This window comes from Dendrobates tinctorius, unplaced genomic scaffold (genome assembly GCF_039654945.1).
Source record: "Dendrobates tinctorius isolate UK_male_01 unplaced genomic scaffold, ASM3965494v1 ptg000005l, whole genome shotgun sequence".
Taxonomy (NCBI): Eukaryota; Metazoa; Chordata; class Amphibia; order Anura; family Dendrobatidae; genus Dendrobates; species Dendrobates tinctorius.
In genome coordinates this window covers 26,331,970-26,353,863 of record NW_027361673.1, presented here as the reverse complement: position 1 = coordinate 26,353,863, position 21,894 = coordinate 26,331,970, and the positions used below count along the sequence as shown (strand labels likewise).

Genomic DNA, 21,894 nt, shown 5'->3' with positions numbered 1-21,894 from the left:
GAGTTTCGCAATTTTTCAACTTTGAATTTTTATGCCCTTAAATCACAGAGATATGGCACTCAAAAAACGTAATAAATAACATTTCCCACATGTTTACTTCAGCAAAATTTGGGAACCAAAATTTTTTTTGTTAGGAAGTTATAAGGGTTAAAAGTTGACCAGTGATTTCTCATTTTTACAACACCATTTTATTTTTAGGCACCATATCACATTTGAAGTCACATTGAGGGGTCTATATGATAGAAAATACCCAAAAGTGCCAACATTCTAAAAACTGCACCCTTAAAGGTGCTCAAAACCAGATTCAAGAAGTTTATTAACCCTTCAGGTGCTTCACAGGAATTTTTTGAATGTTTAAAAAAAATGAACATTTAACTTTTTTTTCACAAAAAAATTACTAAAGGTCCAATTTCTTTTATTTTACCAAGGATAAACAGGAGAAATTGAACCGTAAAAGTTATTGTGAAATTTGTAATAAACAATATCACACCGGCGCTAAGAACTGAGCATACAGCTGAATATGAAAGCCGCTGGCAAACCAGGCAGATGTGTGCTTTCTGCCAAAAAGAAAAAACAAATCAAATATAAAGTTGCCGCGCTTACAGCACTGTGTGCTCGAGAAGGGGTTGAATTTGGCAATCAAATCAGCCCAAGAAAATAAAGGTACTCACTGGTGTAAGTGCTTGATGCCGGTTGGACCCCGTTCCTGATGGAGTCCAGTTTGTGCGGAGGCTGGTGCACTACAGGGAGCGTCCTCCCGTTTGCATAGAGCACAGACCCCCCCCCCCCCCCCGTAGAGCGCGCCACACAGAGCGGCACTGCGGCAGGCGACCTCGGCCGATGGCTCCGCCGAGCAGTAGCGTGGCGAGCGGGGGGCGTGGTTAGCGGGGAGCGTGAGGTGAGACGGTGACGACACCGGTCCGTGCTAAACGGACATGTGTAGGGGCCAATCACGACGCGTTTCGGGGGAACCGTCCCCCTTCCTCAAGGTGTCGCAGTGCCGCTCTGTGTGGCGCGCTCTACGAGGGGGGGGTCTGTGCTCTATGGAAATGGGAGGACGCTCCCTGTAGTGCACCAGCCTCCGCACAAACTGGCCTCCATCAGGAACGGGGTCCAACCAGCATCAAGCACTTACACCAGTGAGTACCTTTATTTTCTTGGGCTGATTTGATTGCCCAATCCAACCCCTTCTCGAGCACACAGTGCTGTAAGCGCGGCAACTTTATATTTGATTTATTGTGAAATTTGTCCTGAGTACGCTTGATACCTGATATGTGGGGGGACCACTGTTTCGGCGCATGGCAAGAGCTCAGAAGGGAAGGAGTGCCGTTTGACTTTTTCAAAGCAAAATTGGCTGGAATTCAGATCAGACGCCATGTCACGTTTGGAGAGCCCCTGATGTGCCTAAACAGTGGAGACCCCCCACAAATGACACCATTTTGGAAACTAGACCCCCCCCCCCCCAAGGAACTTGTCTAGATTTGTGGTGAGCGCTTTGAACCCCCAAGTGCTTCACAGAAGTTTATAACGCCCGGGCGTGAAAATAAAATAATTTTTTTCCACAAACATGATCGTTTAGTCCCCAATTTTTTTATTTTCCCAAGGGTAACAGGAGAAATTGGACCCCAAAAGTTGTCCAATTTGTCCTGAGTGTGCTGATATCCCATATGTGGGAGAAAACTGCTGTATGGGCACACGTCGGGGCTTGGAAGGGAAGTAGTGACGTTTTGGAATGCAGACTTTGATGGAATGGTCTGCGGGTGTAATGTTTGGAGAGCCCCTGATGTGCCTTATCTGTGGAAACCCCCCCCCCACAAGTGACCCCATTTTGGAAACTAGACACCCCAGGGAACTTATCTAGATGTGTTGTGAGCACTTTGAACCCACAAGTGCTTCACAGAAGTTTATAACGTAGAGCCATAAAAATCAAAAAATCATATTTTTTTCCACAAAAACCATATTTTTGCCCCCAATTTTTTATTTTCCCAAGGGTAACAGGAGTAATTGGACCCCAAAAGTTGTTGTGCAATTTGTCCTAAGTAGGCTGATACCCCATATGTGGGGGTAAACCACTGTTTGGGCACATGGCAAAGCTTGGAAGGGAAGGAGCACCATTTGACTTTTTCACAGCAGAATTGACTGGAATTGAGATCAGACGCCATGTTGCGTTTGGAGAGAACCTGATATGTCTAAACAGTACAACCCCCCCAATTCTAACTCCAACCCTAACCCAAACACACTCCTAACCCTAATCTCAGCCCTAACCCTAATGTGAAAATGGAAATAAATACATTTTTTTTCTTTATTTTATTATTTTTCCCTAACTAAGGGGGTGATAAAGGGGGGGCTTGAATTAACAATTTGTGGCGGGTTTTTATGTTTGTCAGCTGTCATACGCTAAAAGACGCTTTTTATTGCAAAAATAGTTTTTGTATCACCACATTTTGAGAGCTATAATTTTTCCATATTTTGACCCACTGAGTCTTGTGAGGTCTTATTTTTTGTGGCACGAGTTGATGTTTTTATTGGTACCATTTTTGGGCATGTGACTCTTTTTATCGCTTTTTATTCCGATTTTTGGGACGCAGAATGAACAAAAACCAGCATTTCATGAATTTCTTTCGCGGGGTGCGTTTACACTGTTCCGCGTGTGGTAAAGTGGTTTTATTCTTCGGGTCAGTACGATTACAGCGATACCTCATTTGTCATTTTTTATGTTTTGGCGCTTTTATGCAATGAAAAGAATTTTATATAAAAAATAATTATTTTTGCATCGCTTTAATCTGCGAGCTATAACTTTTTTATTTTTTTGCTGATGACGCTGTGTGGCGGCTCTTTTTTTGCGGGACAAGATGACGTTTTCATTTATACCATGGTTATTTATATCCGTCTTTTTAATCGCGCGTTATTGCAATTTTGTTTCGGTGGTATGATGATAAAGCATTGTTTTTTGCTTTGTTTTTTATTTTTATTTTTTAAGGGGTTCACTAAAGGGGTTAACTAGTGGGACAGTTTTATAGGATGGGTCGTTACAGACGCGGCGATACTAAATGTGTACTTTTTATTGTTGTTTTTTTCTTGTTTTTTTTTTAATTTCCAAAAAATGAATTTATTAGGATTTTTTTTTTATTTATTAGTGATTTTTTTATAAATTATTTTTACACTTTTTTTTACTTTATTTTATTGTCCCAGGTGGGGACATCACTATAAGGTGTCAGATCGCTGATCTGACAGTTTGGACAGCACTCTGTCAGATCAGTGATCTGACAGGCACTGCACAGACTTCCTCTGTGCCTGCTCTCTGCAGGCACTGAGGAAGCCGCCTCCCTGCAGACCCCCGAAGGTCCCCGCGGCCATCTTGGATCCGGGGGCCTGCAGGAAGGAGGCCCTCCGAGCAGCGCAGCACATCGCGCTGCTAGGGGGGTCTCAGGGAAGCACGGAGGGAGCCCCCTCCCTGCCAATTCTTCCCTAATCCCCCGGTACACTGCGATCATGTTTGATCGCAGTGTACCAGAGGTTAACGTGCCGGGGGCAGTCCGTGACCACCCCTGACACACAGTGCCGGGTGTCAGCTGTGATAATCAGCTGACACCCGGCCGCGATTAGCGGCGCTACCCCCCCCCCCCCCCAGGGCACCGCTGATCGCGATGGCGTACTATCCCGTCCCCGGTCATAGGGGCACGGGTACCGTGGATGGGATAGTGCGTCACATGTCAGAAAGGAGTTAATAGCCCCTGGAAACTGAGCCGCCCAGGAGACTAGTTGGACAAGTGAGTCCTGGCCTCTTCTCTCCGCCTGCTGCCCTGGAGTGACAAGTCTTTCCCTGCATGCCTGTAAGAGAAAGACCCATCACTCAAAAGGAGCAGGCGGGGTGAAACCGCTGGAGGCACTCTTTGACTAGTCTCCCTTGTGGCTTGGTTCCCAGAGGCTATTAAACTGTTTTTCTCTGAAACACAAAGCATTTCAGAGTTAAACATGTATGGTGGAGATCCTGCAGCCAGCTTCTGATACATGCTGCTTGTGGATCGGGAAGCATATATCAGCTGTCAGGTTCCCTTTAAGTAGGGGAATATTATTGATATTATAAATGCATTAATACAAGTTCACTTGCATTGCAGCTGACCTCAATGTCTCTCAGTATTCTGTGCTCTTCAATAAGCTTTTGAGCGCCTGTGTTGAAAACCGTAGCATTGGCATGTCTTCATCAGTTATAGACTTTATGATTGACAAGAAAATCACAGTAGACTACGTCCATCTCCAGGGAATCATACAGACTCTTGCACACAGTGGACTGTGGACTAAAGCAAGGGGGTATTATAAATGTAAGTATTCATTTGTATAATCTCCGTGTTTGTTTGGATTTATTGATGTTATGTAAGATAGGGCATACCATACAGATTTGAAAATTGGTTTCCTTTACACTTCTGGAGTAAAACACAAATTTCAAAAAGGTGTTTAACAAACTCATTTTTTTTTCTTTGTTAATTAAACTTTAATATGTGTCCTCTTGCTTTGTCACCAAACGAAGCGCGGCTCGAGAAGATAAACGTGACTAACATTGTAGACCGGGACAACCATAGGGTGCTCCAATACAACTGATAATGCACATCACTTAACATAGTTACAAGTAAAATAATTTATAGGAAATAAGCTCAGATAGTGTCTTATCTCACAATTTATAAGGGTAGCATAGTACAAAGAGCTGCTCACCTGATGTGGGTGTATTCACAAGCATGTAATACCGGCTGCCGCAGATCCACAGGTTGGACGTGTGACCTTGACAGAATTGTTATATGGAAAGATTTGTGGATTGTAATCCGCGCTGCCAGCTAATTCAAGACCAGACGTGTTGAAGAATTGAAATCGTGGTTTATTCAACGCGTTTCAGAGTCTAACTGATTCCTTCTTCAGGAAATACCTGAAGGAGGAGTCAGATAGACTCTGAACCGCGTTGAATAAACCACGATTTCAATTCTTCAACACGTCTGGTCTTGAATTAGCTGGCAGCGCGGATTACAATCCACAACTCTTCCCATAAAACAACATAGTTACAAGAAAGACAAAAGCTATAGAATGAGGAATGCCGCACATTCAGTGGCATAAAACAGCCCTCTACTTCATTTTCAACAAAATATCAGCACTCATTTATGCAACATGTATTTCAACAACACAAAACTGCATTTGCCTGCTTGACCAACTGTTACTTCCCCTCGTGAGACACGATGTTATATTAGAAATAGATTAAATAACTTAGTTTTATGATATTGGTAATGCCACACATTCATTCTGTGCTTCATTTTTATGCTTGTTATTCCAACCTATATTAAAATAAAGGTGCCATAAAAAAAGATTTTTTTCTCTAATACCCCCCCACGACAGCACACAGGAGGAGGATGTCATCTCATCCTAATAGGGACAGGAAATGCTGAAGAGATCAAATGGCCCCTCCCACCTCCTTTCCCCAGTGTTTTTTCCCTATCCCTATGGGGATGAAGAGGTCATCCAGACACTGGGGAAGATACTGGCCGGACAATGGGAGATCGATTGGGCTCACCTCTCGTCTCCTTGCGCTGTTCCTGACTCCCACGGACTAAGGACTTTACCCCTCCAGTCTGCGCCTTCAAGTAAAGTCTGGGGATCTTCAGGCTGGCGGCCTCTCTGAGCTCTCCAGCCCATCTCCTCCCCCCTCCTCCTCGACCAGTCCAGAGAAGTCGAGACATGACAGTGGAAGCATGCTTCCTGCTACTATCACTGGTGCTCGGGTAACACGGTCTGGGTGACCAGAAGTGACGTCAGAAGCCGGACGTCTTTTGATCGCGTCACTTTGGGGTTTTGCTTTCAGCGGCAGAAAGCACAGGAGGCACACAGATACCTCCTGCTGGGGTTCCCTCAACACTGGAAACATCCAAGACTACGAGTCGCAAGTTAACAATCTGTGCAAAGAGACTAGTATCTTCACATAAAAAGCCTCTATATCAAGAGTGCACGGATAAGATCGACAGACAAGAGTAGCGCTCCTTAAGGGAGGAAATTAAAGGGATAATCTGCCAGGAAATACAGTCCTTCCTGGCTTCCTTCTCCCAAGCAGTACCTGATCCCAGCGCCCCTCCAGCGGCGAAAGAGGAAAGTGTGTCATGAAGAGGATTTAGACTCTCAAGCGGCGATGTCCATGCCGGAGGAGTTTCTGGAGGAGAGTGAGCTAAGCCCAGGTCCTGATACCGTTCATGGTAAGGAAGTACTATTTTTCCACGGAGAACATGGAAGAACTCCTTATGGCTGTCAGGAGGACCATGGAGGTGGAAAAGAAGACTATACATACATTGCAGGAGGAAATGTTCGGTGGTCTCTGATCAAGAAGGCAGCTGGTGTTCCTCATACATAAGAACATCCATGAGTTGGTTCTGGAGGAATGGGATTCTCCAGAAAAGAGGTTAAGCATCTCCTCAGAGCTGAAAGGCAGATTTCCAGTGGATGAGGAAACAGTGGAATGATGGTCTGATGTGCCTAAGGTAGATATTCAAGTTGCACTACCTTACCATTTGAGGATTCTTCCCAGCTAAAAGATCCTCTAGAGTGCAAGATGGAGGGCCTCCTTAGGAAATCTTGGGAAACCGCAGCAGCGCTATTGAACACTAATGCAGTCTCTACGTCCGTAGCCAGATCTATGTCTCATTGGCTTTTTCAGCTAGAGTAACATCTTGCTGCAGGTATCCCCAAAGAAGACCTTTTTGCTTCATTGCCCTTTCTGCAGAAGGCTACAGGATTTCTTGCAGATACCTCAGCAGAGTCACTAAGAGTAGCTGCAAGATCATCAGCCTTATCCAATTCGGTGAGACAGGCACTCTGACTTAAGTCATGGGCTAGTGATGTATTCTCAAAGATGAAGATGTGTTCTATTCCCTTTAAAGGGAAGTACTTGTTCGGACCAGCCCTAGATGACTTACTAGAGAAGGTTTTGGACGAGAAAAGATCCCTGCCTGAGCCGATAAGTTCCAGGAAAAGGTCCTTTCGGCTCCTAGGAGCAACCTCCTCAGTATAGAGGTAAAGGGAAAACAGGGAGGTGGAGCTACTTCAAAGGCATCCAGGGCAGAAATGTAGTTCTCTCCCAGGGCCAGCATTGAAATAAACCATGACGCCAAAAAGAAAGTGGGAGGTCGCATGGCAGGATTCCTTCCACAGTGGCAAAATGTGCACCAACCCGTGGGTCGTACAATCCATCCAGGAGGGGAGTAAAGATAGTTTGCCTCCTACCCTCCACAGAGAGTGAGAGTAACCCGACTCTCTTCACAAGGGTTCCAGAACACCTTAAATTCCGGTCTAAAAGTCCTGCATGCCAGAGGGATGGTCTCACTAGTCCCGGAAATGGAGAAGAACATGGGGTACTACTCCTGTCTGTTCTTGATAAAGAAACCAAGTGGATCCTACAGAATTATAATCAACTTGGAACCCCTGAACTAAGTACATTAGATACAGGAGTTTCATGATGTAGTCCATCAGATCGACAGTTCCCCTGATAGTTTGGATGAGCCATGGCAAAATCTTTTGCTATCGGAAATTTCTCAGGTTCGCAGTTGTCCAGGGGAATCAGGTAATACATTGAATTGGTAATGTGCTCCCGTTCTGAATAAATTCAGCACCATGGATATTTACAAAGATTATTGCGAAAATCATGGCTAACATCAGAGGTCGAAAGATATGCATAATACCATATATCGATGACTTCCTGCTGGTGGCTCCCTTGATACTATTACTTCGGGAGCATCTTCGGTAAACAACCCAGATTCTGACATCTCTGGGGTGGCTAGTAAACCAATGGAAGTCGTATATGGTCCCATACACAAGGAAATCGTTCCTGGGTGTTTTGCTGGACTCTTACAAGCAGACATTCTTATTGCCCAGGCAGAAGCAGATCCAGTTGAAATCAAGGATAAGCATCCTATGGAGCAGAAAATCAATATCAATGAGGTTCGCCATGACAGCCCTCGGCTCTGACATCCTGCATCACCAGTGGCCTGGGCCCAAGCACACACCAGAACCCTTCAAACCTATGTTCTGACAAATAGGGATGTATCCCCCAAAGTCCCTGAACAGGAACATTTCAGTACCTACCTGTTTAAATGCCTCTCTAGCTTGGTTGAGCAATCCAAAGAACCTGAACAAAGGAGTCCCTTGGATCCATGACCCACTGATAACACTGCGCAACAAATTTCAGGGAAGTTCTTGTCCCCTGAGAAAATTTTATAGTATCTTCATAGATTTTGATATGCTGAACATGAATATGTGCTCCAAAAGTCTATCACGTAAGGATTTTAACCCCTTCATGACTGGAGTTTTTTTTCCGTTTTTCGCTCCACTTTTTTATTTTTCCATCAATCCGAGTTGTACTTTTGAACGACACCATTGGTTTTACCATGTTGTGTACTCGAAAATGGGGAAAAAAATTCCAAGTTCGGTGAAATTGCAAAAAAAAAGTGCAATCCCACACTTGTTCTTTGTTTGGCTTTTTTGCTAGGTTCACTAAATGCTAAAACTGACCTGCCATTATGATTCTCCAGGTCATTGAGTTCATAGACACCAAACATGTCTAGGTTCTCTTTTATCTAAGTGGTGAAAAAAATTCCAAAATTGCTAAAAAAAAAATAAATCAAAAATTGCGCAATTTTTTCGTGATCTCGGGTTGGGTGTGGGCTTGCCGAGCTGAAATTTTTAATGATTCCACTTTTGTGCAGATACATTCTTTTGATTGCCTGTTATTGCATTTTAATGCAATGTTGCAGCGACCAAAAAAAAGTGATTCTGGCGTTTTGCTTTTTTTTCACTACGTCTTTTAGCGATCAGGTTATTTCTTTTCTTTTTTTTTTTTTTTTTTTTTTGATTGGGCGATTCTGAATGCGGCGATACCAAATGTGTAGGTTTGATTTTTTTGATTTTTTATTGTTTTATTTTGATTGGGGTGAAAGGGGGGTGGTTTGAACTTTTATGTGTGTTTTTTTTTTTATTTTTTTTTTTTATACTTTTAAACACTTTTTTTTAACTTTTGGCAAGCTCCGATAGAAGCTACCATAGCGCGATCGCCTCTGCTACATAGAGGTGATGCTCAGATCACCTCTATGCAGTGGAATTAGAGGCTTGCTGCGAGCACCGACCACAGGGTGGTGCTCATAGCAATCTGCCATCAACAACTATAGAGGTTTCGAGGAGACCTGGTTGTGATGGCAACGCAGAGCTGACCCCCGATCGCATGACAGGGGCCGTCGCTGCGCGTATTTCCAGACCGGCGACCGGAAGTGCATTTAAATGCCCACTGTCAGAGTTTGACAGCATCATTTAACTACTTAATAGGTGCAGGCAGATCACGATTCTGCTCATGCCTATTGCGGGCACATGTCAGCTGTTAAAAACAGCTGACAAGTCGCGGCTTTGAGGTGGGCTCACCGCCAGAGCTCATTTCAAAGCGGGGGATACTGCCAGCTGACGTACTATTCTGTCATCTGGCAGTAAGGGATTAAGAAACAACAGTTTAGTCTACATTATGACATCCAACACACTACATACATGTGCATCGATGTCAGTAGCAAAAGCAATTGTTCAAAAGAGTTTTGCATATAACTTTCATTTATAATCCGTGTCACATGATTCTCTAATAAGATTCCAGCAATAGTCAGCCAGCATTGACTTGCTCCTCTTTCCCTGGTATCTTTTCTCTATCAACTCAATGTGTTGGTGAAATCTTTCACCATGTTCATCGCTAATGGCACCAAGATTGGCTGGAAAAAAGTACTAGTGAGAATGTAGAAAATGCATTTTTAGTGACACATTGCATTTCATCAAATGATATGCTGTGAGCATGTTGTCCACTAGTTGTTCAAAGTTCGGTGCCCTGCTGTTGCCAAGGAAGTTAACGGTCACATCTTTAAAGGCTCTCCATGATACTTGTTCAGCACCTTGCAAAAGACCATCAAAGCTACTGTCATTCATTAGATCTCTGATCTTTGGGCCAATAAAAATACCTTCTTTAATCTTTGCATCACTTATTCTTGGAAATTTCTGTCGAAAATAAGTCTTCCGATTCTTTGTTCATTGCTTTGACAAAATTCTTCATAAGCTCGTTTAATATGCAAAGGAGTGAGAAATACCTTTGCTGGATCAACAAGAGGATTATGTTTAACATTTATCTGTCCAGCAACCAGGTTTTCGCAGAGTGGCCAGTTCTTTCTGAAATAGTGCATTTCCTGTGCACGACTGTCCCACTCACAAATAAAATAACAATACTTGGTATATCCAACCTGCAGTCCAAGAAGAAGTGCAACAACTTTTAGATCACCACATATGTTCCAGTTATAATTTCTATAATTAATGTGGGTCAACAGTAACTCCATATTCTCATACGTTTCTTTCATGTGTACGGCATGTCCAATAGGTAGAGAAGGATAGATATTTTCATTTTAGTGAAACAGTCTTCAGACTTAAAACTGACGAGTCAATGAACAGTCGCCATTCCTTCGGGTCATGCTTGCATCCAAGAGCACCAAACAACCCCAAGACATTACAAAAGGTTAAACTGTCCACATGGTTGAAAAATTAAGGTCTTCTTGACGACTGCGAAAAACCGAAACTCTTGTTCCGTTCTTGTAGCCTTGATCCCAATAATTCAGCCTGCCTCTTTGACAAATTCAAATCTCTGACCAAGTCACTCAAATCAGCTTGACTGAACAGATGTGGATTAGATGTAGGAAGCTCAGTCTGGGTCTGCAACCGTTTCATTTTCTACTGACATTGTTAGTTCATCTACGTCACCCTCCATTGTCCATACTTTGAGCGGCTTTGGAACACAAAGACTTTCATCGTATGGCACTGGTCTTATGGCTGAAGGAAGATTAGGATACTCTATTGATTTCTTGTTCTTTGCTGAATATCCTGTTACATTTGTAAGGCAGAAGCAGCAATCTGTTACATGATCTCTCTGCTATCATTGGGACAGCGAACGGCATTGAAGGTCGTGATCCATTTAGCCCAGCCATGCTCTAAGTATGTCATTATTGTCTTTTGATTCCTCCCCTGCCCAGGAGATGTGGTATGCTCCATACATGGTCAGCCGAATGATTCATTGCGCCTGCGCGGAATTCGCATAAGTGGTTGCATATGTGTAGTTCAGCGATTTGTTATTTTGAGTGGAAAATTTAGAATATACTGTTTTCAGAAAAACTTTTTAGAATTATAACAGAATATTATAATGTTTCGTATCATTTCTCAAAAACCTTACGTGATAGGAAAAATCTGAAGTAATTTCTGAAATCAGCAGGAAAAAATCTATCAGGAACACTCAAAATTGTCCGAGGGACAAAACCTTGGTAACAGTGTAACCATAGAGGTAGATGCTAGCAAAAGAGGATGGGGTGCCATGATCTCCCAGACTTCCTTCTAGAGTTACTGGTCAGCTGAAGTCCACAGGCAGTCTTCCAGTTTCAGGGAATTAAAGGTGGTAGAAGATATTCTCAAGGCAGCAACATCTTTGATTCGAGACACCCATGTGAAAGTCTATTCAAACAATGCTACTACGGTCTTGCATCTCTGTCAAGAGGGAAGCACGAGGCATGAAGACCTGAAGGGTATTTCAGCAGGAATATTCTCCTGGGCTGAGGAAGATCTTTTATCCTTGTCGGCTCTGTATATAAGAGGAGCAGCCAGCATACAGGCCGACTTCCAGAGCAGGAAGGATATTCCCCAGGAGAGTGAATTTAGAGGTCTTCCACATATTGACCTGGAAGTGGAGTTACCCAGAAGTGGATCTGTTTGCCGGACACCAGAATGCAAAGGCAGCCTGATACTTTTCATTGAACCCAGAAGATGCCTGTCTAGGCATGGACACCTTTGCCCACCAGTCTGCGTTCAGTCTGGCATACGCCTTTATCTCCGGTTCCTGTTCGACCAAAAACTCTGCAGAAGGTAAGAATCGAGCGGATCAGAGGAATTCTGATAGTATCACTCCGGCTAAAAAGGAGCTGGTGTGGCACCATAGCCAACCTGTGTTTGGATGGTCCCCTGATCCTTCCACCAGTCAGGGATGTCCTGCACTTAGGGCCAATCTACCATGCAGACATCGAGAATTTACATCTGGCAGCCTGGCTTCTGAATTCTTAATTTTAAAAGTCAAAGGTCTCAGAGAGAGTCATTAAGCCTGTTTTCACCTTCTGACCAATGTCACTTTATGTGGTAATAACTCTGGAATGCTTCAATGGATCCCACTGATTCAGAGAATGTTTTTTTATGACGTTATACTTAACGACCGCAGTAAAATTTCTTCAATATGACTTGCGTTTATTTGTGGAAAAAATCAGAAATTTGGCTAAAATCTAAAAATGCAATTTTCAAAATTAATTTTTATGCCCTTAAATCAGAGAATTATGTCACACAAATTAGTTAATAGATAATATTTTCCACATGTTTACTTTACATCAACACAATTTTTCAAACCATTTTTTTGTTAGTAAGTTAGACCAGCAATTTCTCATTTTTCCAACAAAATTTTCAAAGCCATTTTTTTTAGGGACCACATCACATTTGAAGTAACTTTGAGGGGTCTATATGACACAAAATACTCAAAAGTGACACCATTCTAAAAACTGAACATCTTTAGGTGCTCAAAGACACATTCAAGAAGTTTATTAACACTTCAGTTGCTTTACAGGAATTACCGTATATACTCGAGTATAAGCCGACCCCCCCCTAATTTTGCCACAAAAAACTGGGAAATGCTCCATAGATTATTCCCCCATATGCTGCCCCCATAAGAAGCTCCATAGATTATTCCCCCATATGCTGCCCCCATAAGAAGCTCCTTAGATTATTCCCCCTTATGCTGCCCCCATAAGAAGCTCCTTAGATTATGCCCCCATATGCTGCCCCCATAAGAAGCTCCATAGATGATTCCCCCATGTGCTGCCGCTGCTGCTGCATGTAAAAATAAAAAAAAGACATACTCACCTCTCCGTCGCTGGGTGTCAGATTCTCACCTGTCCTGCGTCCATGGCTGCTCACCGCTATCTGCCACGTCATCAGTCAGTGACGTTCAGACTGCAGGGGGCGCGGCGCACACTAACCACGTCACCGCGCCCTCTGCTGTCTGAAGTCACTGACCGATGGCAGACAGCAGCAAGCAGCCATGGACGCAGGACAGGTGAGTATCGCTATACTTACCCGTCCTGACGCTGTCTCTTGAGCCCCCAGCTTCTCCGCGCTCTCTTCCTGCGTTCAGCGGTCACGTGATACCGCTCATTAAAACTCATGAATATGCGCATATTCATGAGTTTTAATGAGCGGCACCACGTGACCGCTGAAGGCAGGAAGAGAGAGCACGGGGAGAAGCTGGGGGCTCAAGAGACAGCGTCAGGACGGGTAAGTATGACCTGACACCCCCGCTCCCCCTCCCCCTCCGACCCCCCGGTGTATGTGACTCGAATATAAGCCGAGAGGGAGACTTTCAGCCCAAAAAATTGGGCTGAAAATCTCGGCTTATATTCGTGTATATACGGTAATGGCATGTGGAAAGAAAAAATTAACAACTTTTTTTTACAAAAATTTTACTTTGGACACAATTTTTTTATTTTCACAAGGGTAACAGGAGGAAATTTGTTATGCAATTTCACCTGAGCACGCAGGTATCCCATATGTGGGGAAAAACTACCTTTTGAGCACATGGCAGTGCTGAAAGAGATGGAGTGCCATTTGACACTTTAAATGCAAAATTTGATTAAATCATTGGCGGCACTATGTCGCGTTTGAAGAGCCCCTCATGTGCCTAAACAGTGTAACCCCTTCACTGAAAAGTGACCCCATTTTGGAAACTAAAATTTATCTAGATGTGTGGTGAGCACTTTAAACCCACAGGTTCATCACAGAATTTTACAACGTGGATCTGTGAAAATGACAAAAAATTACCCTCACACCCCAAAAAGTTTTTTTGTTTTTTTTTCATCTCCAATTCATTTTCACAAGGATAGCAAGAGAAAATTGACATCAAAGTTTGTTTCGCAATACATCCTAATTACACCAATACCCCATATGTGGTTTAAAACTACTTTTGAGGCACAGTGCAAAGCTCAGGAGGGAACAAGAGCCATATTGGAGTTCATATTTTGCTGGACTGGTTTGAGGGTGCCATGTCACATTTACAGAGCCCCTGAGGTGTCAGAACAGTAGAAATGTGCGTTGGGGCGGACGCACAGGTATTTTGGAGCCCCTGCACCCATTGGTGTCTTTTTAAGGTAATAAACTATTCAATTGTCTGCCAATGTTTGTGATCTCTGTTCATTCCTATATTGCTTTTTTGGCGCCATACTACTTCGCTATAGTTACAGGGTTACCATTTAATCTTTTGCTTATGTTTGGTGACGTGTTGCTGACGTCTATACGATCTTCTTGACACCATACCACTGGGTTAGAATTGCAGGATTACCTATAATGACATGTATCATTAATATGTGCCACATTGTTATTTACTTTACGATTATTATGATTTGTGATGATAAAGAATCATTTTTTGACCCATTTTTATTTTTTTGACGGGGTTAGCTAGTTGGACTGTTTTATAGGTTGGGAATACCAACATGTACTTTTTTCTTCATTAAAATATTTATGGATACAATATTTTTTTCATTATTTTTGTGAATTTTTTATGTATACATATATTTTTATTTATTTTTTTTATTATTTTTAATTAGTTCCACTTATTAAGTTCTCGCGTTGATGTCTCGGGGCCCCGATCGGATGGCAGAGGGGACTGTCTCCCTTCTAAGTGCTGTGATCAATATAGATCACAGTATTGAGTAGGTTAAACTGCAGGGAGTAGTGCAGGCACCACTTCTGGCAGTGAGTGCCCGGTCTCCGCTGTCATATCCGCTGAACACCCGGGCGGCCGTTGCATGCGCACAGCCTCCTGTGCGCTGGCGATCGCCATGACGTGTACTTCATCAATAGGGAAGTATTTTCCAACCATGACATATATACTGCCAATGCCAAGAAGTTGTTAGAATTTTGCAGGGCACGCAAGGGCCCTGCTCACGCCAGCACATGTTCAGGCCTGATTGAAGTTCGCCAGTGATCATCTGGGTGATCCAAAAGAGGCATGGGAGAAGGTCATGTGGTCAGATGAGACCAAAATAAGACTTTTTGGTATCAACTTCACTCGCCATTTTTGGAAGAAGAATGAGTACAACCCTAAGAAAGCCATCCCAACTGTAAAGCATGATTGGGGGAAACGTACTTTGGGGGTGTTTTTTTGCAAAGGAGACAGGATGACTGTACTGTATTGAAGGGAGGGTGGATGGGGTCATGTATCGCAAGATTTTGGCCAACAACCACCTTCACTCAGTAAGAGCATTGAAAACATGACGATGACCCAAAATACACAGCCAGTGCAACTAAGGAGTGGCTCCGTGAGAAGCATTTCAAGGTCGTGGTGTGGCCTAGCCAGTCTCCAGACCTGAACCCAATAGAAAATCTTTGCAGAGATCTGAAACTCAGTGTTGCCCAGCGACGGCTCCAAAATCTGAAAGATCTGGAGGAGATCTGTATGGAGGAATGGGCCAAAATTTCTGCTGCAGTGTGCAAAGTTGGTCACGAACTACAGAAAACGTCTGACCTCTGAAATTGCAGAGAGTTTCTGTACCAAATATTAAGTTCTTTTTTCTATTGTATGAAATGCTTATTTCATGAACTATAATGAAAATTAATTATGCAACAATCATACAAAGTGATTTTTCTGGGTTTTTTTAGATTCTCTTACAGTTGACGTGTACCTACAGTAAAAATTACAGACCTCTCCATTCTTTGTAGGTGGCAAAACTTGCAAAATCGGCAGTGTATCAAATACTTATTTTCCTCAGTGTACTATTTGAGCATCTTGGGTTTGTGAATGGATCCATTTATTTAGAATGTTTGCGGTTATGAATGGGTCACCGAGGAGGATGGCAGGAACAGGCTAAGTCACTAAGCAGTTTGCAGACCCCTGATCCTATCAAGACAACTAGCAGTAGCCGTGGAGCGTTCCTACGATGCCCTAGACGCTTCGTCACAGCCGGAGAACTAACTAAGCCTGAAATCAGAGAGGTGAAATCTAAACTGCCCCGGAGCAGATCCCCAAAGGAATAGACAGCCCCCAAACATATATTGTCAGTGAGACAAGATGAGACGCAAACACAGGCAGAAAACAGACTGAGCAAACGGTGGGGCCCAAGCTGTCTAGACAGGACAGGACAGAAAAGACACTGTCTGCAATCACGCACAAAACCCTAAAAAAATCCAACACTTCTGATATACAAAAAACCTGAGGCCACACGACCTCACCCCCGCTCTCCCCCGCTAGATCATCACTCCGGTATAAACTGGAAGCAAAGCAAAAGATACTAACACAACAGGGGACTGAACAAACCGACACAAGCTGTAACATATAAAGCAGGGCCCAGCACTGCCCCCAGCAGGGAGTAGGCTAAACCCTAGCAACAAAGCAGAAAGCAAAAAAAGGCACAACCAAATTAGATGCAAAGGAGATTAGCAAAAGAATCACTTAACTGAACCATGCAGATCAGGCAGGGGACAAAAGAACTCAAGATGCACAAGGAGGTAAAATCACCAGCAACCTTCAAGAGCAGCCAGCTCAATTATATGCTCCCATCCAGTAATCCCAGGTTCCCAATTATCGTCGTCAGGTGGGGAACTTCCATCAACCTGGCCAGCTCCACTACTATCAGTAACCACCAGAGGGAGCTTCGGCTCAGAAATCCAAGCAAGGGAATTTACAATAGTACCCTTGAGGAGGGGTCACCGAACCCTCATCCACGCCACCAGGCCGATCAGGATGGGCCTGGTGAAAGGCACAAATCAATCTCTTGGCATGGATGTCAGAAGCAGAGACCCAAGAATTATCCCCCTGGCCATAACCTTTCCACTTGACCAAGTATTGGAGTCTCCGTCTAGCCAGACGAGAATCCAATATCTTCTCTACCTCATACTCCAAATTACACTCCACCAGTGCAGAGTCAGGGGGCGCCACCATGGGAACTACTGGCTCCACAAACCTTTTCAACAAAGATTTATGAAAAACGTTATGAATCTTAAACATAACTGGAAGAGCCACATGGAAAGAAATGGGGTTAAGGATTTCCAAAATCTTAGAAGGTCCAATAAACCTTGGCTTGAATTTTGGAGATGCAACCTTCATGGGAATATTTTTTGAGGACAACCAAACCATAGCACCCACTTTAAACCGGGGACCCATGGTCCTATTACGGTTGGAAAACCGTTGGGCCTTTTCCTGAGAGTGGAACAACTTATCCACTTGGTCCCAAATCTGCTGTATTCTCTGTACCACAGAATCCACACCTGGACAGGCAGAAGCGTCCACCCGCCCTGAAGAAAATCGAGGATGAAACCCAAAGTTACAAAAGAAAGGGGACATCAAAGTGGCAGAACTAGCCTTATTGTTTAGCGCGAATACGGCCAAGGGCAAAAGTGAGACCCAATCATCCTGATCAGCAGATATGAAACCTCTCAAGTAGGACTCCAAAGTCTGGTTTGTTCTCTCAGTCTGCCCATTGGTCTGAGGATGAAATGCAGAGGAGAAAGACAACTGAATTCCTAGTTTGGAACAAAAAGCGCTCCAAAATCTGGAAACAAACTGGAACCCTCTGTCCGACACAATGTTCTCAGGAATCCCTTGCAAACGAACCACTTGTTGTAAAAGCAAGGGTACCAACTCAAAAGAAGATGGCAACTTTGGGAGTGGTACAAGATGGACCATCTTAGAAAATCTATTACAGATCACCCAAATAAGTCATTCTCTGAGACCGGGAGATCAGAGATAAAATCCATTGAGATAAGGGTTTACGGCCTCCTGGGCACCGGCAGGGGCATCAACAAACCACTAGCACGAGAATAAGGCTTAGACCGAGAACAAGTCCCACCTGACTGCACAAAATTCCTGACATCACGAGATAAGGCAGGCCACCAGAAAGACCGACTCACCAAATCTCTGGTACCAAAGATACCTAGATGACCAGCCAACGCGGAGCAATGAATTTCAGACATTACTCTTTTCCTGGTCAGGGACATACAATTTTCTCATAGGGCATCGTTCAGGTTTATCCTCCTGAAATTCCTCCAGGGCACATCTCAAATCAGGAGAGATGGCCGAAAGAACTACACCCTCATTTAGAATGGTAGTAGGCTCGGTCACATCAAGAGAATCCGCAAAGAAACTTCTAGAAAGGGCATCCGCTTAACATTCTTGGTGCCCGGAAGAAAGGAGACCACAAAATTAAAACGTGTGAAAAACAAGGCCCACCTCGCCTGTCTAGGATTCAAGCGCTTGGCTGATTCAAGATAAATCAAATTCTTGTGATCGGTGAGGACCACAACGTGATGTCTAGCTCCCTCCAACCAATGTCTCCACTCTTCAAATGCCCACTTCATGGCCAATAATTCCCGATTCCCCACGTCATAGTTATGTTCAGATGGAGAAAAGAAGGCAGAGGGATTCATCTTAGAGGTGACCGGATCCGTGTGAGACAAAACGGCTCCTGCCCCAATCTCAGAAGCATCTATTTCCACCTGAAATGGGAGTGAAACATCAGGTTGCCGTAGAACTGGAGCAGAAGTGAATCTCTGCTTAAGCTCCTGAAATGCCGCGACTGCCTCTGGAGAGACCAATTCACCACATCTGCGCCCTTTTTGGTCAAATCCGTCAGTGGTTTAACAATACCAGAAAAATTACTTATAAATTTATGGTAGAAATTAGCAAAACCCAAAAACTTCTGAAGAGCCTTCAGAGAAGTGGGCTGAACCCAATCATAAATGGCCTGTACCTTGGCTGGGTCCATTTCAATAGCAGACGGGGACAAAATGAATCCCAAAAACAAAATCCTCTGTACACCAAAAAGACGTTTCGATCCCTTAACATACAGAGTATTTTCCCTCAAAATCCGGAACACAGTCTGGACATGTTCCACATGAGAATTCCAATCACTGGAAAAAATCAAAATATCTTCCAGATAAATGATCAAAAACTTATCCACAAGGTCCCGGAAAATATCGTTCATAAAAGATTGGAAGACGGAAGGGGCATTAGTGAGCCCAAAAGGCATCACCAGGTACTCAAAATGTCCCTCCGGAGTATTAAACGCCGTCTTCCATTCATCCCCGTGCTTGATGCGAATAAGATTATACGCCCCCCTGAGGTCAAGTTTGGTAAACCAACAAGCACTTTTAACTCTGAAAAATAAATCAGAAATCAGGGGTAAAGGGTACTGATATTTAACAGTGATTTTGTTAAGGGAACGATAGTCAATACATTGCCTTAATGAGCCATCTTTTTTGGCCACAAAAAAAGCCAGCACCCAAAGGCAAAGAGGATGGTCTGATATGACCCTTCTCCAATGATTCCTTGATATAAGATCGCATAGCATCATGTTCAGGTACCGATAAGTTGAAAAGCCGACCCTTGGGAAATGTACAACTGGTCATTAACTCAATTGTGCAGTCATAACTCTTATGAGTATGTGTATGTATGTTTGTATTTGTGATATGTTGTAATGTTTTATCACTTTAATAAAAAGAAATTAAACATAACTCCTATGAGGAGGCAAAGACGCAGACTTACTCTCACTAAATACATCAGAAAAATCAGCCAAATAGGAAGATCTTGAGAGGTGGAGAAAACAGGAGTGTCACTAAGAACACATTGACAACCCCAACTCACCACGAACACAGATTTCCAATCCAAAACAGGATTATGGGCCTGCCACCAAGGAAAACCCAGCACAACAATCTCATGCAAATTGTGCAACACCAAAAATTTACAATTCTTTTGATGGTTCGGGGCGACCCGCATTATTACCTGGGTCCAAAACTGGGGTTTATTCTCTGCCAAAGGGGTAGCATCAATCCCCCTCAAGGGAATAGGGGTTCTCAGGGGCACCATGGGGAAACCACAACGTTTGGCAAAGTCAAGATCCATCAGATTCAAGGCTGCTTCTGAATCAACAAAAGCTTTAGCAGAAAATGTAGACAAGGAGCAGATCAAGGTAACTGCCAACAGGAACTTAGGCTGTACACTGCCCACCGCAAATGCATGAGCAAAACATTTTTCTCATTTAGGGCAAACAGAAATCACATGAGGCGTTCCCACAAAAGAAGCATAATTTATTACGCCTTCTGAACTCTTGACGTTGCGCCCTAGACAAAACCCTATCACATTGAATGGGTTCAGAGGTTTGTTCAAAAGGCAGCACCGCCTTTCGTGTACTTTTACGTTCACGAAAACGTCTATCAATTTGAATGGTTAATGACATGGAGTCATTCAGACCAGAGGGGACAGGAAATCCCACCATAACATCTTTTACAGTTTCTGACAGACCTTTCCGAAAGAGAGCTGCTAGGGCATCATCATTCCATTTAGTAAGGACCACCCACTTTCGGAACTTCTGGCAATATAACTCCGCAGCATTCTGACCCTGGTTCAATGCCAATAAGGTTTTCTCAGCTTGATCAATAGCGTTAGGTTCATCATACAACAACCCCAGGGCCTGAAAAAGCGCATCTACATTAGCCAGAATAGGATCTTCAGGTGTCCGAGAAAAAGCCCAATCCTGGGGATCGCTGCCGCGCAGCAGGGAGATGATAATTTTAACCTGCTGCACCGAGCTCCCTTATAATTTAGGCTTTAAAGCAAGAAATCGTTTAGTTATTGAAATTCAAAAATTTTGACCAATCCCCCGAAAGCACAGCAGAAGCAGGGATCTTTGGTTCTACAGCAGATAATTGAACAAGATAGGCAGAAATTCCCCACTGTTCAACACGATCGGACAATTGCTTAGTCTCCATTAAGGAAAAAATCCTCCTACGGCCCCAGAGAAAGAGGAAAAAATATATTAAAAAAAACTGACACTTTTTTTTTTTTTTGCAATTCTTTACTTTTCAGTACCCTAGAGTCTACGGTTAGGCTGGTGATTCTGTTATGAATGGGTCACCGAGGAGGATGGCAGGAACAGGCTAAGCCACCAGAAAACCAGAGGGGTTGGTAACTAAGCGGATTGCAGACCCCTGATCCTATCAACACAACTAGCAGTAGCCGTGGAGCGTTCCAACGATGCCCTAGACTCTTCATCACAGCTGAAGAACTAACTAAGCCTGAAGTCAGAAAGGTGAAATCTAAACTGCCCCGGAGCAGATCTCCAAAGGAATAGACAGCCCCCAAACATATATTGTCGGTGAGACAAGATGAGACACAAACACAGCAGAAAACAAACTGAGCAAATTGTGGCGCCCAAGCTGTCTAGACAGGACAGGACAGAAAATACACTGTATGCAATCACGCACAAATCCCTAAAAAAATCCAACACTTCTGATATACAAAAAACCTGAGGCCACACGACCTCACCCCTGCTAGATCATCACTCCGGTATAAACTGGAAGCAAAGCAAAAGATACTAACACAACAGGGGACTGAACAAACCGACACAAGCTGTAACATATATAAAGCAGGGCCCAGCACTGCCCCCAGCAGGGAGTACGCTGAACCCTAGCAACAAAGCAGAAAGCAAAAAAAAGACACAACCAAATTAGATGCAAAGGATTAGCAAAAGAATCACTTAACTGAACCATGCAGATCAGGCAGGGGACAAAATAACTCCAAATGCACAAGGAGGAAAAATCACCAGCAACCTTCAAGAGCAGCCTGCTCAATTATATGCTCCCAGCCAGTAATCTCAGGTTCCCAATTATCGTCGTCAGGTGGGGAACTTCCATCAACCTGGCCAGCTCCACTACTCTCAGTAACCACCAGAGGGAGCTTCGGCTCAGAAATCCGAGCAAGGGAATTCACAACAGTTTGCATTTCTC

At 43.6% G+C, this 21,894-nt stretch overlaps 1 protein-coding gene across 2 annotated transcripts in view; it reads left to right on the top strand.

Annotated features, from left to right (window-relative positions):
- TOPAZ1 (testis and ovary specific TOPAZ 1) overlaps positions 1 to 21,894 on the top strand; it is a 314,453-nt gene that overhangs the window by 284,014 nt on the left and 8,545 nt on the right. The window contains exon 18 of one of the 2 annotated variants that reach the window (XM_073568899.1): positions 4,119 to 4,322. The exons of the other annotated variant lie outside the window; for it this stretch is intronic. Within the exon in view, the coding sequence (XP_073425000.1) occupies positions 4,119 to 4,322 (204 nt within the window). The remainder of the gene's footprint in view (positions 1 to 4,118; positions 4,323 to 21,894) is intronic. 2 annotated transcript variants of the gene reach the window in all.